Source organism: Sminthopsis crassicaudata, chromosome 2, assembly GCF_048593235.1.
Source record: "Sminthopsis crassicaudata isolate SCR6 chromosome 2, ASM4859323v1, whole genome shotgun sequence".
Taxonomy (NCBI): domain Eukaryota; kingdom Metazoa; phylum Chordata; class Mammalia; order Dasyuromorphia; family Dasyuridae; genus Sminthopsis; species Sminthopsis crassicaudata.
The window spans coordinates 147,784,131-147,803,134 of NC_133618.1; the positions used below are offsets into that span (position 1 = coordinate 147,784,131).

Consider the following 19,004-nt stretch of genomic DNA (forward strand, 5'->3'; position numbering starts at 1 on the left):
ACACTTGAACACAGGTTTTGCTGACTCCAGATTTACCATTCTATTCACCACACCATCAGTGGTTGGTTGGGAGTCCAACACTGGCTGCACTCTGCAGAGACCTTTGTTTTCTCTGATCTTTCTGTCTCCCTTCCCTCCCCTTCCCTTTCCCTCTCACATTTCTCTCCTGAAAGTTAGGGAGGGTGATAGAAGGAAGAAGAAATATGTCAGGCTATTTGCAGGAATTCTGTACTAATGGTTTTCCCCAAAAGAATAATGATGAACCACATATAAATTGATTCAACGGCCATCACCCCAATGTTGTTATGTGCATGAGACAGGAGGGAAATGGAATTTTAAGCACAAAAGTACTCTGACACACTGATGTGGGAGATATTCTGGGTCTGAGGCTACTACTACCGTGTTTCCCCGATAATAAGACCTATCCTGAAAATAAGACACCCACATACTCTTTAATATTCCGCTAAAATAAACCCTCCCCCGAAAATAAGCCCTATCGAACTTACTATGAAAACGGTCATCATGGTGATCCCCTGCGCTATATGCTGCGTAGCGGTACCTTCAGTAAGCAGCGCCGCCCTCCCCTCCCGGGTGAAACGCACGTCGCGCTCCGAGCTGCATCCAATCAGAGCTGCAGCAGTGAGCGCGTCATCCTCTTCTTCCCTGGTGATTTGCTTGCTGGCGCTACTGAGAGCAGCGCCGCGGAGTAGAGCTGAGACAGGACCATCTAAAAACTCGGTAAGTTCAGTAAGCGATGGAGAATAAAATAAGCACTCAGGGGGCATGATGGAGGCTAAAAGGGGCATGATGGAGGCTAAAATGGGCATGATGGAGGCTAAAAGGGGCATGATGGAGGCTAAAATGGGCATGATGGAGGATAAAAGGGGCATGATGGAGGATAAAATAAGCCCTCCCCTGAAAATAAGCCCTCTGGTGTTTTTTAGTCCCAAAAAAATAATAAGACAGTGTCTTATTATCGGGGAAACACGGTAGTAGGCTACAGCATGGCCCTGACATAAACAAACTTATTAGCTAAAGCCCCCAAAGGCCCACTTCTTGGAGCTATTCCCTTAGATTTCAGCTCCCCAGTCTTCAAACCACTTCTCAGAAGGTAGGCAGTGGATATAGATGTATTCTTGTATAACGAAGGAGAAGTCCTGACTCTAATTCCAAGTGACCATCTCTAATCCTTGGGTGAGCTCTATATAACCTAGACACTGTGATGAAATGGTTCATCAATGAGATCTAGACAGAGCAACAGCCAAAGCAAGGTAATAAGGCATTGCCATAAGGTGCTGCAATTCAGGGAGCTCACTGCTGACCTGTTCCCATGATTTCCAGTCCTCTGCCAGGCCATGCTACCTGTGGTATAACCTCCCCTATTTTCTTTCCCAGCCCTGGGCTACCATAATAAAAGTGAAGTCACAGTAATGCTTCTCCCCTAACCATTTTACCCTCCTTCATCATATTCCCCAGTCTATTGAATTCCTCAACCATATCTTTACTGCAGCCACAGGGATTAGAGGGTTAAGGGTCAAGGGCCTTCTAGGGGAAAGGCAACTTCCTTTTTTCCTGAGTAACTTGTTAAGTGATTTCAACTGACCTCTGCATCATCTTCCCCTTAAGGCTGAATTTGCCCCATTACATGAATTTCTACTTATAATTCTGGACCCTGGAGGATTGTCCTTCCCCTCAAGCCTTAAAACTCAGAGATTTACTATATAAACAGGAGTGCCTGGGAAAGGGCAAGTAGTAGGGTATTTAAAGAAAAAACATTCTAAAGATAGGGAATTTCATGATCAAAATTACTAAAGCAGGAGAGCATAGCATAATTATGAATGATAATGAGTAAAGTCTACTGGACATTTTCCAAGAATGTCAGAGGACAGTGCTTTGTACATTAAATGCTTTATTCATTCAATCACTCAATGTAAAATACTTAAAAGGAAGCAATATGGAAATAAGACTTAGAAATATGAGAGGTAACAGATTACTGTGACCTTTGAATGCCAAGCTAAGGAATTTGGATTTATTCTAGAGGTAATAATAATAATAATAGGCAATTGAAAAAATTTAAGCAAAAATATGAACATTCATATCTAGCCATGTTACTTCGGAATATTGATGGTTTTGAGGAAGAGAGGACCAACTGCTCAAGTGCCATCTTCTGCAAACAGCCTTTCCTTATTCTTTAACTCTAAGACCCTCTTCCCAAACCACTTTGTAGTTATCAAATCTGTATTTATTTGTATTTGTTAGCTTTCATTCGTAATATGGTGTATTGTTGTTTGTAATGATTTGGGCTAGGTAGCAGTTAAGACAAAGAATGTCATCTTTCACCTAATCAAAAAAAAATCTAAATAAATAAATAAATGTATGCACTCCTTGTCTCCCTCATTAGAGTTAAATCATTTAACTCTTGTCAGTATATATTTGAAAAGGAAAATGGCAAATCACGCCAATGTCTTTGCCAAGAAAACTTCATGGTCATTATTTAAAATGCTAAAAGACATGATGTCAAAAGATGGACCCTCAAATCAGAAAGGTCTGGTGTGTTACAGTCCAGAGAATCATGAAGAGTTGGATATAACTGAATAACAACAATAATTATAATGATTATGTCTCTCATCCCCCCACCTTATGTCATTCCTTTTCTTTAAGATTTAAAAAAGTTTTTCTTTGAGGAGGGGGTTCTAATTTTTTCAAAAGTATTTTATTTTCCCAAATACATATAAAAATAGTTTTCAACATTCATTTTTGTAAGGCTTCATGTTCCACATTGTTTCCCTTCTTCCCTTACCTCCCCTATCCCAAGATAACAAGCAAGGTAATATAGGTTATACATGTGCAATCTTTTTAGACATATTTCTACATTTGTCATTTGTATAACAAAAAAATCAGACCAAAGGGGGAAAACAAAACGTGGTGTCATTCCTTATGGGATTATTTGGGAATTATATAGCAAGCTTGAAGGAAGAGAAAAGTTTGGATAAAAGAGGGTGGAGGAAAAATCTGAAGGCTCTGGAATCAGCGGTGGTACCCAGGAAGAGTAGACAAATAGACTAGAGATGATATAGGTTGGAAGAAAGAGGCTGGACAATTTAGAGGCAGCAACAACATCCAGAGAAACAGCACTTGGTAAGCTTTTAATAAATATTTAACAAATGGATGAATTCGTGAAAGGCTTTACCTGAAGATAAAGGGTGCTAAAAGAGAATGGAGACTTTTCTCAATTTCCCACTCATACCATGAAGAAAAGTGCTTAGCATTTGCCAATTATAGAGTAAACATAATATATATAACAACATAATAAATGTTTATTGATTCATTGGCAGAAGAAAGATGCCAAGATTCACAGTCAAGGCCTCCTAGTAAGTCCACAGAGTTGCCAGGAAATCATTTATTCTTTCATTTACACACACACACACACACACACACACACACACACACACACACACACACACATCTTAGTCCAATCTTGAGCTCATTGTTAAAGTTTTAAATAACACTAAGATTTTTTGAGACAATACATTGCACTAGATAGAATTAGAGAAATGCTTATAGATAGGTATAGTTTAAGAATTATAAATCCTAGATTTCTTAGAGTTGCCCATCCAATCCAACTCTTCCCTCAAGCTTGAATCTCCTCTGCATCATCCCTGATACATGGTCAACTAGCTTCTACTTGAAGATCTCTGGTAAGCAAAAGCTCACTTCTTCATGGGATAACTATTGAATAAAGCGTGGCCTTGGTTCCTGGTGGAACTTATAAATCAATAAAACTCTGGATCCTTCTATTCCTCTTGTAAGAGGGCCATGGGAAAGTTAGGGAAGGTAGGAGCTGATTCAAGAAGGATCATTTGTGTTTGTATCTTCCAGGCTCAGAATAAGGAGACCGGGGTCTTAGCTGCAGCCAAATTGATTGAGGTTCAAAGTGAGGAAGAGCTGGAGGATTACATAATGGAAATTGACATCTTGGCTAGCTGTGACCATCCACACATTGTCCAACTACTGGATGCCCTCTATTGGGAGGGCAAACTTTGGGTAAGTTGGTGGGGCTATAAGTACTACCCTATGCACTGAGTATATCCTCAGAGCATCTCTATTGTTTCTAATACTTAGTTTGAAGTCAGGTAAATGGGGGCATTGGATTCTGTTCCTGCCTTTGCTGTGTGATGTAGGGGATGATATGATATCCATTCTCTCTTCACAGGGTTGTTGTGAGGATCAAATGAGATAACATTTGTTTGAAAAAAGAGAGACACTTAACACATTATTGGTACACAATAAATGCTTATTACCTTCTCCTTCCCTTAAGTGACACACCCACAGACACTTAGCTAGAAGAGCCAGGACTCAAACTTCTAACATCCCTCTCCCCCAAGTCCAATGTTCTTTCCACCTTCCGAACTTGACCTTCTTGAAGACAGTCACCTTTTGTACACCTTATATCTCTCCAAGAATCTGACAGTACTTGGCACAAAGTAAACACTTAAGTCTTTGGTGGATCATTCACTAGTGGGGAGAAGCATTATAGAATAATATAGAAAGTGCTGAACCTGGAGTCAGAAATATCCCCAGAGTCTCATACTTGCTGGTCATCATCTATTCTCTGAGCCTCCTGCAACAACTTGAAGCTGTCTGGTTAATGGATTGCAGTATTGCAACATATGTACCACATATACCGGGATGTATGTGATGGGATTTGAAAATGTATTTGAAGAGTAGATTGTGTGGCTGAGTCATAGGACTATTGATTCAGAGCCAGGAGGGAACATAAGACCAGTGTCTGATCTCCTCATTGTACAGAAGTAGACAGCAGAGATGGGATTCAAACACAAGTCCTCTGATTGATATATATGTGGGGGGGTGAATGCATACGTGTAAAAGGGATATAGAGATATATACACCAGGTGTATGCTGGGGTGCAGGACATAGCTTCAGACAGATTCCCATAAGACATTTGACTCTTCCTTCCTCATCTCTGGTCCTCAGATCCTTATTGAGTTTTGCCCTGGGGGTGCTGTGGATGCCATCATTCTGGGTAAGTAAAATAAGGAGGCTACCACTAAATCAGATACTAATTGCCACAATTCTGAGAATGCAGCCCTTCGAGATATCACATCTTACCCAAGTATTTCATCTCCATTATACAGAAGGGAAAGCCAAGACCCAAGCTGTGCAATAGGGTCTCTGGATGTTCCACACTCCCCATTGCCTTAGAATCAAGAAGATCTGCTTGAATCCTGCCTTGGATACTTATTAGCTATGTCACCCTGGGCGAGCAATTTAACCTGTTAGCCTCAGTTTCCTTATCTGTGAACCAGAAAAAATAATAAATAAGATAACACATGTAAAGGACTTAGAAAACCTTAAAGTACTCTATAGAACGGGGCCAAATGCTTGTGGGATGCTGTATAAATCCTGGCATTAAGAATGATGTTGATGGAGGCAGCTAGGTGGTGCAGTGGATAGAGCACCAGCCCTGAATTCAGGAGGACCGGAGTTCAAATCTGGTTTCAGACACTTAACACTTCCTAGCTGTGTGACCCTGGGCAAGTCACTTAACCCCAGCCTCAAAAAAAAAAAAAAAATTAAGAATGATGTTGATGGTGATGATGATGATTGGAACTTCCAGTACTGAGTCCAGGGTCTCATTTTCTCTTTCCTCCTTGCAGAGCTAGAGAAAGGGTTGACAGAAGTCCAGATCCAAGTGGTCTGCAAGCAGATATTGCAGGCTCTGGAATACCTGCATGGATCTAGGATCATCCATCGGGACCTCAAGGCTGGGAATGTCCTGCTGTCTTCTGAAGGCTATGTCAAACTTGGTGAGTAAAACCCTGAACCATTTCCCCAAATCCTTCCCCAACACTCCCTGCTCCCTCACAACCCTTTCTAACAATATCAATTCCTGGGCCATTTCCCCACTCCTCAGCTGGCCAAGATATCTGTCTCTTAGATCTTGCTACAAAAGTGTACCCAAGTTCCTTTACATTAACTTCCAGTGCACCACACATTGCAAATCTACAACATAAATCTTCCTATCACCCAATATTTTTCTTATAAAATCCTTTCAACCCCCCACACATGCTTACACAACTCTTGAACTACCTCACAATAATAGTAATAACGATGAAGATAATAGTAGTTGCCACATTTTAAGATGTTCAAAGTACTAAATATGCAATTACATAATTTGAACATTTAAGCGACTAGGCAATGTGACTTTTCTATGATCCTGTATCTAGTAAATATCAGAAGTGAGATTTGAACTTGATTTCGGAACGAATACATTTACTACTATGGCACTTGGTGCCATATGATAATTGACCAACAAGTCTAATTCCAGTTCAAATATTCTTCCATCCCTTAAATAATTGTTCCTTACCCATAAAAGGTGCTAATCTGAATTAATAAATAGAGTTTCCTCCTGTGAGGTCCCTATGCCAATTAAACTAAACTAGGTCCAGTCCTTATTCCTAACCCAGCTACTCTGCACATAACCATAATAGAAAATGAGCTGGAAAGCAGATAAGAGCTGTAATACTGCAGTGAGGAACACTGGCTTCAAATTCTGCCTCTAACACTTATTAGTTGTGTGACACTGGGCACATCACCTAACCTCATCTGCCTCAGAGAGTTCAGCAAGATTAAGTTACTATTGTATCACTACTATTACTAGCTGTATAGCCAATATTATATGTCACTTAAAGGTTTGCAAAGTGCTTTCTTTACATATATTACCTCATTTGATTCTCATAACACTTTTTAGGCACCATTATCCTCATTTCACAGATGGGGAAAGCTGACACCAAAGGCTTAAGTGATTTGTCTAGTGCCAAATATCTAGTTATCCTAAGACAGGATTTGACTACAAAGGCTGATACTTTATTCACTGTACCATCTAGCTGCCCAGCTAAATCACAGATGGGATACAATCTGTGACTGTAGAGGGAGGACCCAAATCCAAAATGTGACAGAACCACAGATCCTTCATGTATTTGTGTATCTCACATGTACATATTCTCCTGCCACCATCCCCCACCCAACAAGTATCTAATCCCTTCCATGTGTGCTACTCTTTATTGTGCATATCTCCCCAAATATACCTTCCTGCTGATAAGAGACAAAACAAAGCAAAGTTTGGTTGATGTGAGAGAATGAAAAAGGGAGTCTCTGACTCCCTTAAGATACTGATTTCCCCTTCCTTCTCCCTATTCTCTTCTCAAAACATTAAACCCACTCCCTGGTTCAACCTCAATTATCTTCATTAGGAAATCTCATTCCTTCTGACTGACTCATACAAAAACTTTCCATGTTACTCCCCTGCATTCTAGGATCCACTCAATGCTCACAAGCCAGGCCCCATCCCTCAGGCAGAGATAATCCCCACACAGACTTGAGATGGTCAACACAGATGTCCAGACAGGTGACATCATCCTGGTCCTTATGAGCCATCAGGAGACTCTCTTATTCTGCCCCACACATGGCCTAGAGATATTAGTCTCAAGGTGACTGCTGTAATGGTGTAGGCACCCCTGGAGCACCCTTTTCACTACCCTTCATGGGGGAATGGAAAGAACCCTAGTTAGGGAGACATATCTTAGCTTGGCTGACTTCAGGTAAGATCCTTCATCTCAGTGTGCCTTAGCCTGAAGAACAAGGGATCTCAAAAGGAAGAATCACAAATGTTAGGAAAGATGCTGATTGCCCAGATAAAGAGCTTTTGGATTTTTATTTAAAGAGATAGGAATGGCAAAATCAAAAGAGTGTTTTAATAAATGCTTTTGACAGTACCTGCAGGATGAAAGGGAGATCAGAGACAGGGAGAACATTGCAATAATGTCATATAGCAGATAATAAGTATCTAAACTAAGACAGGAGAGGAAGGACAGACAGGGCTTAGTCCCTAATTAAATGTGGCCGGTCAAGGAGAGAAATGATTCCCAGGACTGTTTGTTCACTAGACTCACTACAAATTTATGTTACATAGTCTCAATGGGCCCTCACTACAGCAGGGCAATCCTTATGCACTTCCTAATCATTTCGCTAACTCTCTTACCAAAGAAATTATTCCAAACCTTTTCATCCTTCTTCAAGCCTCTCATTAAAACCACTCTCAGTCTCAGCCCAGGACCCTGACTCATTACTTCTCAAGGAAAAAAAAAAAGCCTCAAGACCTCCCTCTTTAGAATGAGAGAGATTACAATTGGGTCCAACACAAATCCCTGCCCTCAAACTTTAACTAGGCTCTTACTTTTGAAATATCATCCGTTTCATTTGTCTATGATTAGTTCCCTCTCAAATATCCCATTGTAATTGTTCAGACCCTTCCTTCTAAAGTCCCCAATTCTACTAATATTCATTTTCTTTAACAAATATTATTTTTGTCTTCTTTACTGAGAACCATTTGTTCTGAGATTCCCTATCTCTCCTACACTACACCTCATAAATTCCATTCATTCTCACACATTATCTCTTTCCTTTCATTATTATCAAAGAAAGTAGAATTCCTCTTTGCCAACACTAACCTTCTCTTCTAATAAGCTTTTCATATCCTTTGAGACCTTTCCCTATCGTTTCCTATTTCATCTTCAATTTTCCCATTCTACTAATTCCTTCTCTGCCTACAAAATGTTCTTTAAAACACACACACACACACACACACACACACACACACACACACACACACACACACACACACACTCTTCTCTTGATTTATGATTAAGAATGCTTTTATCTCTCTTCCTATTCATTGCTAAACTTTTAGGTAGCTACATGATCTACATTTGCTACATCTCACCATTCCCTTACTCCTCAGCTCCTGAATTCTGACCTTTTTGTCTCTACCCACTAATGAAACCGCCATTTCAAAAAATACCAATGGCCTCTTGATTGCATGACCCAATGGTCTTTTCTCAATTCTCATCTTCCTTGAACTTTCAGCAACACTTGACATTATTAACTGTTTTCTTGATATTCTCTCTTAATTGGGTCCAATACAAATCCATGCCATCAAATTTAAACTAGGCTCTTATCTTTAAAATATCATTTTTTCATTTATCTGTGATTAGTTCTCTCTCAAATTATTCTCAAGTCCCCAATTCCATGCTCATTTTTGCAATATTTGCCATTACAACCACCTGATTTCTTGATACTTTCTCTTCCTCTGCATTTTTGTCATTTTCCTCCAACTTATGGTACATTCTTTTAAAATTTCCCTTGCTATACCATCTTCTTTCTCTAAGTGGAGATGGAATCCAAGTTGTATCTTTTCTTCTCACTCTAAAATCTTTTCTTTAGTAATTTTAATCCCTTCTTTGGCCCCAATTATTCTCTCTATACAGATGACTCCCAAATTGACATATCCAAATCTGATCTCTCATTTGGTTCCAGATCTACATTTCTGGCAATCTCCTTTGAAATTTACAAATGTGTCTCCATATGTCCATAGTTAAATTCATCACTTTTCCCTATAGAATCTATACTTCCTCCTAAATTCATTTCCATTGAGAATCATTATCCTCCCAATTACTTTGATTTAAAACCTTGGAATCATCCTTGCCTCTTTCCTCTTCCTCACTTCTACTTTCCTCACCTAGCAATGAGCTGCCAAACCCCATTGATTCTATGTCCACCATATTCTATTATCTATCCCTTGCTTTCTACTAAAATGCTGCTGTCCTAGTTGGATTTGACATTATCTCTTGCCTAGAATATGTAGTAGACTACTAACTGCTCTTCCCCTTAGCTCCTTTTTCTCCCCACTCTAATCCATGCCTCACATATGCTGAAATATTCTTTCTAGGAAAGAGTTCTGGCTCTGTTATTTCCTTCCTTAAAACCTGCAATTATTCCCAATACAGCCCCTTAAGGAAAGGGACTATGTCCTTTTTCCTATATTTAGTAGGATACATTGCATAGGTTAAACAAAGTAGGTGTTCAACAATGTTTAATTATTGCAGAGAAATAGGAAAGTATGAAGGCCTATGGATTTGCAGGCAAAGAAATAAATTTGTGAGTAAATAATAATCAAAGGTATTTAAAGACTCATCCTATGGGAGTTGGGAGGAAGAAAGAAAATCTTTATTTTCAGTCCCTCACTTCACCTCCTCCATTTTTCCTTGAAACAGCTGATTTTGGAGTGTCAGCCAAGAATTCCCGCACCTTGCAGAGAAGAGCTTCCTTCATCGGGACACCATACTGGTACAGCTAGGGGCCAGGGGCTGGACAAAGTGTCCAACTTCCAAGAGAGCCCATGGCTCCTACTCAGGGATGGGGGTGAGATGGGAAGTTGGCTAAGCTTTGGAGTCAACATTTAGAACACAGAGGGAGGGGCCCACTAGCTCTAGCCTTTGGATTCTGGCCTCTTAGGGAGGAAGGGGATAGGACAAATACTTGGAGTGATTAAGGGTCCTCCTGGGTAAGAGATGGGCATGGCCCAAGTAGTATAATCTGAGAAGATGCACAGTTTGTTAAGGGAAGTTCATGTTAACAGCCAAATGCAAAAATTAAGTGAGAAATCAAGAAAAGAAGCCTAGATAGCTGGTTTCAAGAATAGGAGATTCAGCAGAAAGCCATGGAGTATATACATAATAACTATTGAAGAGGCCACAGTTCATCTCACAAAACTCTTTCTCCATGTCCCCTATATTGTAAACAATATTCTTTTTTTTTAATGTACTGATACATTTTGACAATAATGCTCATTTACAGATATTGCCCCACCTTCCCTCTATCCTATTAAATCTTTGCTCATGTGACAAAGCAATGATCACCTCCGCTGTGTCTGACGATGTGCATATGATATTCTTCACCTCTAGTCCCCTATCTTTTCAAAGAGGAGAAAGAGGGAGGTGTGTTTTCCCACCCTTCTTCTTGGCAATTCAGTTAATTTCTCTTTGGGGAAATTTTATTTTAAGGTGGCTTCTCAGTCTCCTGCTTTGAATATTAGGTGCAAAGAAATAGAGGTGCAAGAGAGGCCACTGGAAGTCTGAGGACCTGGGTCTAAACCCTGTGTGGCTTTTGGGTGGATTATTTTTCCCTGAACCTCAATTTTTTCTCTGGCAAGGATTGGACTTAAAAAACTTATCGTGTGCCTTCCTGTTCAATATCAATGATTTTAAGGCTTTCCTCCCTTGCTTGTTTCCCCCAGTCTGCCCCTGAAAAATCAGGCTTTGCTTAGTGACCTCCAGGAAAGACTATTAAGGAGAGGGATGGGGCATTCCAATACATCAGTCTACTGACTACCACACCTCCAATTTTAGCCTTTTGGTTTCTCTTTTCTCGGCAACTTAAGGGCAGAGGGAGGGGGTCATTCAGGGAACCAAGTAGGACACTTACAATGAATCTATGCTTCTGACTATAGGATGGCACCAGAAGTCATCCAGTGTGAGACGTCCAAGGAGGCTCCCTATGACTACAAGGCTGACATCTGGTCCCTGGGGATCACATTGATAGAGATGGCTGAAATGGAACCTCCCCATCATGAGCTGAACCCCATGCGGGTGCTGCTAAAGATCCACAAGTCCCCACCACCCACTCTGCGCTACCCTCAGCAATGGCAAGTGTTCCCCTCCCTTTCATTGGAACTGGAGCAATGCTGAGAAAAAAGCAGGACAGATCGGAAATAGTCAGAGCCTAGGGAACTAATAGGCCCATGGGAGGTGCCAGAATCAAGCGTAGGGGAGGGTGGAAGCAGTCAGGCAGAAAAAGGAGTGGTGGGCAGCTGGTGGCAAGCAGTCATGGTGACATGGTGCCTCGGAGATTTTGCATCATAGAGCAGGGACCTAACCATGGTTATTAAGATTTAGGGACAGGATTTCAGGATCCAAAAGAATTTGGAGGGGAAGGAAGTGACTGCAGACCAAACCTGCAGCAGTAGAGTAGAGGGTACAATCAGTGACATGGGAAGGAGTCATCTCTAAGTTACAGATTACCCAACTGATCCACTCCCAGTTTACTTAGTTCTCAAGGACACAAACAGTAAAGAGGATAGGAACTCACTGCGTGTTCACTGACTGAAAAAACAAATCCCTCGGGAAGGCCTTTGTGATTATTCTTCCATGAAGGCAAATCTTTATCTTCCTCCCTTGGTGCTGCTGCTGGTCTAGGAGCCCTGATCTGGGCCATGGACCTTTATTGCTATCCTTGTAGTTTCACTAGGCTTAGAATGTAAATAAAGGTCTAAAAGGTTTCTCTCCTTCCTTTCAATTTCTTTTGATTTAAACTAGCAATGGTTTATTGGATTTGGAATAAAAAAAATCTGCATTTGAATCCCAGTTTGGAGAGAGCTGTAGAAACTGGTTTCTTTTTCTAAAAGGCCAAAAAGTTGGACTAGGAGATCTCTAAGTTCTGTTCTATCTCAAGTTCAATTCTTCCGCTCTATTTCAAGAAACACTTCTATCTCAAGATAATAATATCCCATGGGCCTTAAGACTTACTGGGTGCAGATCATTGTAAGTAGATGAGCATGTGAGTCAGGGATGATGGGCTAGTGAAGAAATATGATTGATCCTTGCCCTCAGATCTATTAGGGAGATGTTGCACATATCCAGCAAAGTGCTGTGTAAGGTCCAAAGTGGGGAGAGGTCACAACCTGTTAGTGTTTTCAAAGGAAAAATTTTTTCTTAAAGATGGCATTTGGATTGGCTCAGGATACTGTTCCCAGTCTTTTCTTCCAAAACATACTCTTCACAGTGTTCACTATTAAAAATAAAAGTTCACCTAGAGGATTTTTATAGATCTTCCTCCTTCCCATTCCAGGGGACTGAGTCTGAAACCCTTAATCCTTAGAAGAGTGAAGCTGAGAACTGAGACTTTGGTCTCAGAGCAAAAAACATATCACTTCAACAGTTCAATTCAGTAAAGCAACAGTATTTATTTTTCTTAATATTTTTCCCAATTACATGTTAAAACAAAATTTTAAACTTAAAAAAAGTTTTGAGTTTCAAATTCTATCTCTCCTTTTCTCCTTTCCTCCTCCCTAAGATGGTAAGCAATCTAATATAGCTTATAAGCACGCAATCATATAAAACATTTCCATATTAGTCATTTTGTACAATGACTCAAATTTAAAAAGTGAGAAAAGAAAGTGAATAACAAGCATTTATTAAGCACTTGGTATCCGTGCTAGAGATATAAGGACAAAAAGAAACTATCCCTGCCCTCCAAAAACTTACAGTCCATCAGGAGAGACAACATGTAGATATACAAGTATATGTGGAATATAGATGAAATAACAAAATTCCTAAAATTCCAACTCTGTGCAAGTCTCTATCCCATGTACCAGAGACAATTAGATGACATAAAACACACAGCACCTCTTCTCGTGAGACCCACTTCTCTCCCTTTTATCATTATCTAGAGATCAATATACTAAGCAGCTAGGTGACACAGTAGAGAGAACACTGTATCTAGAATCAGGAAGATCTGGTTCAAATCCAGCCTCAGATACTTCATAGAGATGTCATCCTTGGTAGTTCAGAACCTCTAGTTGCCTCAGTTTTCTCATCTGTAAAATCGGGATGTTGGTGAAATGGGATAATAAGTGTAAAATGCTTAGCACAGTGTCTGGCACATATTACATAAATGTTAACAATTATTAATACATTTCCATCTCCTGGTAAGCACTATATAAATGTTAACTCTTATTAATATATACATATATTCCATCTCTAATGCTTCTTTTTTTTCTTGGAAATAAGTTACTGATAATAATAGCTCACATTAATATGCTGCTTTAAGATTTGCTAAAATCTTTATATATGTTATCTCATTTGAGCACAACAATGTGTGGGATAAGCACTATTATTAAACCCATTTTACAGATGAGAAAACTGACCCAAGAGACTAAATGACCAAGGTCATGCTGCTAATAAATGGATGAGGCAGGATTTGAGATCATCTTCCCCACCTCCAGTACAGTACCCTATCTAATATACCACCTAGTGCTTCACGAGGATTATGTGGGACCTTTAACCATTCAAACATTCGTCTTTCACCCTCTCTACTTCCTGATTGTCCCCTCCACTTTCAAAGAAAGAAACAAAGGCTTTTGTGAGAGTGAAGAGTCTGTAAGGTGGCCTTTCAATGTATATCCAAGGTCGATGAGAGTTGTTAGTGATGATCCTGAATATCAGCCACTGGGTTAAGTGAGCAGGTTCTTGGATATTCCTTTTAGGTCAGAAGAGTTTAAAGACTTCCTGAGGAAATCCTTGGAGAAGGATCCTGAGATCAGATGGTCTGCCTGTCAGCTCCTGCAGGTAAGCAGCCCATCTCCAAGGTGTGACTTATACCTCAATATCTCTACCACCTTCCACTGTCTTCTGTTCAAATGACCACCGTGCTGGAGTATGTGTTTTACCCAAATGATCTCCAACTATTAAGGGAGATCTGAGAATAAATAAGTCAATTAACAAGAGTTTGTTAAAAGTTTAATATGGACCAAGTGCTAGGAATACAAAGACAAAAAAAGAAATAGTCCTAGACCCTCATTGAGGAAGATAGCCCTCACACATGCTCCTCCATCTCCCCATGCCAAAGATTTAACTACCTCTCCTTCATGCCTGGTTACATAAGCAGTAAGTGAGTAGAAAAATCACTACTCCTTTCTCAGCCTCAGTTTCTTTAGCCATAAAATGGGAATAATAACGCTTGCTCTATCAATTTCAAGGACTTGTTGAAAGGCTATGTAAAATTTTAAAGTACTTTAACTACATGAACTAATATGATTTGGAATAAATAAATGTAATTTTTCTGTCTTTCAAAAGGCCTTTGAAAAGGGTTTGTGCAGTTCCAATTGTTCAGTAATGAGTCAGAGAGTTATCTACACCCAGAGAGAGAACTATGGAAAATGAGTGTGGACCACAACATAGCCTTTTCATTCTTTCTGTTATTGTTGGCTTATATTTTTTTTTGTTTTCCTTCTCAAGTTTTTTTCCTAGATCCGATTTTTCTTGTGCAGCAATATATCTGTATAAATATGTATACACATATTGGATTTAACATATATTTTAACATATTTAACACGTATTGGACTACTTGCCATCAAGGGGAGGGGTTGGGGGGAAGGAAGGGGAAATTTGGAACAGAAGGTTTTGCTGGGTCAATGTTGAAAAATTACCCATGCATATGTCTTGTAAATAAAAAACTACAATAATAATAATAATAATAAAAGAAAAGGGTTTATGCCAAAGGATCCTTTTAGTATCTTTTTTTGTTTTGTTTTGTTATTCCTTGGTTACTCATTGAAACCGAGGTGCACATTTTTTGTCACAAAGAACTAGTTCTAAATGAGGAACTAATGAATAGTTATAAAGGGCATTTCTCCATCCCACCCCATCCTAGTCCAACTATTTTATCATTGGACCATGATACAGATCTTAGCTGCTATCTCATCACTTCTCTTTTGTTTCAGTGCCTTTCTAGAAACCCAGATTTGTATTCATTACTGTATTAAGACTCAGGAGTCCTATGAACCAGGTTTTGCTGTAGCTTATGCCCAAGAAAATTTGGTAAGACTATGTCACTTTGAAGTGACATACATACCAAAAATTATAAGAAGTCATAGTATCAGTAACTGATTTTGTGCAGTTTTTAAATTTTTTTATTATAACTTTTTATTGACAGAACATATTCATGGGTAATTTATTACAACATTATCCCTTGCACTCACTTCTGTTCCAACTTTTCCCTTCCCTCCCTCCATCCCCTCCCCTAGATGGCAGGCAGTCTTATACATGTTAGATATGTTATAGTATATCCCAGATACAATATATATGTGCAGAACCGAACAGTTCTCTTATTGCAAAGGAAGAATTGGATTCAGAAGGTAAAAATAACCTGGGAAGAAAGACAAAAGTGCAAACAGTTTACACTCTATTCCCAGTGTTCCTTCTCTGGGTATAGCTGTTTCTGTCCATCATTGATCAATTGGAACTGAATTAGAGCTTTTCTATGTTGAAGATATCCACTTCCATCAGAATACATCCTCATAATGTGGGAAAACTGGGACACTAATACATTGTTGGTGGAGTTGTGAAAGAATCCGGCCATTTTGGAGAGCAATCTGGAATTATGCCCAAAAAGTTATCAAACTGTGCATACCCTTTGATCCAGCAGTGCTACTTACTACTGGACTTATATTCCAAAGAAATACTAAAGAAGGGAGCAAACTGTGTGTGCCAAAATGTTTGTAGCAGCTCTTTCCCTAGTGGCTAGAAACTGGAAGATGAATGGATGTCCATCAATTGGAGAATGGTTGGGTAAATTATGTATATGAAGGTTATGGAATATTATTGGTCTGTAAGAAATGACCAGCAGGATGAATTCAGAAAGACACTTGGAGAGACTTACATCAACTGATGCTGAGTGAAATGAGCAGAACCGGAAGATCACTATACACTTCAACAACAATGCTGTATGAAGATGTATTCTGATGGAAGTGGAAATCTTCAACATAAAGAAGATCTAATTCACTTCCAGTTGATCAATGATGGACAGAGGTAGCTACACCCAGAGAAGAAACACTGGGAAGTGAATGTAAATTGTTAGCACTACTGTCTATCTACCCAGGTTACTTATACCTTCGGAATCTAATACTTAAGGTGCAACAGGAAAATTGGATTTACACACATATATTGTATCTAGGTTATACTGTAACACATGTAAAATGTATGGGATTACCTGTCATCTAGGGGAGGGAGTAGAGAGAGGGAGGGGAAAATCTGGAAAAATGAATACAAGGGATAATGTCATAAAAAAATTACTCATGCATATGTACTGTCAAAAAAAAGTATAATTATAAAATTAATAAAATAAAAGAATACATCCTCATATAGTATCATTGTTGAAGTGTATAATGATCTCCTAGTTCTGCTCATTTCACTCAGCATCAGTTCATGTAAGTCTCTCCAGGCCTTTCTGAAATCATCCTGCTGGTCGTTTCTTACAGAACAATAATATTCCATAACAGTCATATACCACAATTTTCCCACCCATTCTCCAATTGATGGGCATCCATTCATTTTTCAGTTTCTAGCCACAGTTTTTAATCATTGCCCAACCACCTTGCTCCTCAAATATCAAAGTATTGCCAGTAAACTCCTTTTGCTGTTCAGTCATTTTTCAGTTACAGCTGACTCTTCTTGACCCCATTTAGGGTTTTCTTAGCAAAGATATTGAAATGATTTATCATCGCTTTTTCAGCTCACAGAAAAGGAAACTGAGGCAAACAGGGCTAAGCGATTTGCCCAAGATCACATAGCTGATACGTTTCTAAGGGCAGGTTTGAACTCATGAAGATGACTGACTTCAGGTCCCACTTTCTATTTATTGCCAAATTAGCTGCCTCCAGCAAGCATTAAATATTGCATTTAGGAACCACTTCAGCTAAATCCTCTAAAATGAAACTCCACACTTACTAAAGATCAGTGACTCAGTTCAGTTCTGGTTTAAGTGGAAAGAAAATGCAAAAGGTAATGGAAAGAAGGAAGAATTAGCTCCTGTCCCAACCAAGGCTACAGCTCCTGCCAGCTTCCTCCTCTATTTCCCTGTATAGCCATAAATTCTATCCAAAAAACCTTTCTGTGTGTGAACAGAGAGATGACCCACTAAAGTCTGCTGGAAATCATTGCATTTTGTGGCTAACATAGAGGGATCATTTTGCACTCTTCCCTTTTTGCTGGAGAAGAAGCCAGTTTCAAATTTCCCCTTTATTCCTTCTCCTTCCCAGCATCCATTTGTATCAGAGGTGGAAGACAGTGGACCTCTAAGGGAGCTGATTGCAGAAGCTAAGGCAGAAGTTCTGGAGGAGTTTGAGGAAGAAGAAATAACCTCCTTTTCGGTAAGCTACAGCTGGATAGTATCTGTATGACTTTTAGCTGAATTGCTCCTTCCTCTGGATTGATTTCCCTGGGGATGGCAAGGCCAAGGACACTTTAGTTTATCTAAGGAACCCATGATTCCCTTGGATCCTTCCCCTTGGAAACAACCCAGATTGGTACTCTAGCCACTGAAGCATGAATAACAGAGATAGCAGAGCCCTCAATGGATCTTGAAAATGCTACTTCTTAAGCCAGATTCTCTTAGAAGTGTTAGCATAATAAAAGATGGCAGATAGAGAGAGGTCTGTAGACACAAAAGTGTCCAGTAGACTTGAACATAAGAGAGCTAGTGGATCTTAGGCTACAATTTTTTAAAGAAGGTACAGCCCCATTGTGCTCTGCCCTAGTCAGAGCATTATAATCAGATTCAAAATGAAGTATTAGATTTAGTTCTGGGTTCAAGAACCTCCTCTTGGAGGACACACATACTGGTTGCAAGTCCCTGGGAAATATCTTAAGATTAAAAGTTGCCAAGCAGGCAGGTCCCCATCTACATTGGTGCATTGATAAAGAGTATTCCCTCCCCCAGAGTTCTATATATCAGTCATGTCAAACTCAACTAGAAATAGGGGCCATTAAACCATATATAATAGTCCTTGTGAACTATATATTGACTTTTAAAGCTACGTATTAATATTATTCATGTTTTATTGTTTTTAAATTTTATTTTATTAGATATTTTTCCAATTATATTTTAATTTGGGTCAGACTGCACTTAGAAGTGATGGACTGACTGCATCTGTTCTCCAGCAATGAAACCATTGAAACATGGTTTTTGAAACATTGAAACAATGAAACAAATGAAATCCACTATAAAAAAATAAAAATACACTCCCTATTTTATATGGCCACTATGAAAAAATTGCTCTGTTAATATTATTGTATCACAAAAAAAATGAGTTGGTATTATTAATCATAATCACTATACTTTCCAGAAGTTGTTCAAGGGCCAGTACTCTGGATGCAGGATCCATAAGACAAGGAATTGGATTGGCTTCTCTTTCACTCAGATTTCTCATCTATAAAATGAGTTGGAGAAGGAAATGTCAAACCACTCCAGTATCTTTGCCAAGAAAGCCCCAAATGGGGTCATGAAGAGTTAGACATAACTGGAAATGA

The 19,004-nt window shown here is 39.3% G+C and overlaps 1 protein-coding gene across 2 annotated transcripts in view; it reads left to right on the top strand.

The window, feature by feature from the left end:
* The window catches only part of LOC141555042 (STE20-like serine/threonine-protein kinase), a 63,087-nt gene that overhangs the window by 19,446 nt on the left and 24,637 nt on the right, over positions 1–19,004 (top strand). For both annotated transcript variants that reach the window (XM_074287597.1, XM_074287598.1), the window contains exons 2-8: positions 3,880–4,044; positions 4,996–5,044; positions 5,679–5,828; positions 10,134–10,206; positions 11,369–11,563; positions 14,183–14,264; positions 17,735–17,845. In XM_074287597.1, coding sequence (XP_074143698.1) covers positions 3,880–4,044; positions 4,996–5,044; positions 5,679–5,828; positions 10,134–10,206; positions 11,369–11,563; positions 14,183–14,264; positions 17,735–17,845 — 825 coding nt within the window. The remainder of the gene's footprint in view (positions 1–3,879; positions 4,045–4,995; positions 5,045–5,678; positions 5,829–10,133; positions 10,207–11,368; positions 11,564–14,182; positions 14,265–17,734; positions 17,846–19,004) is intronic.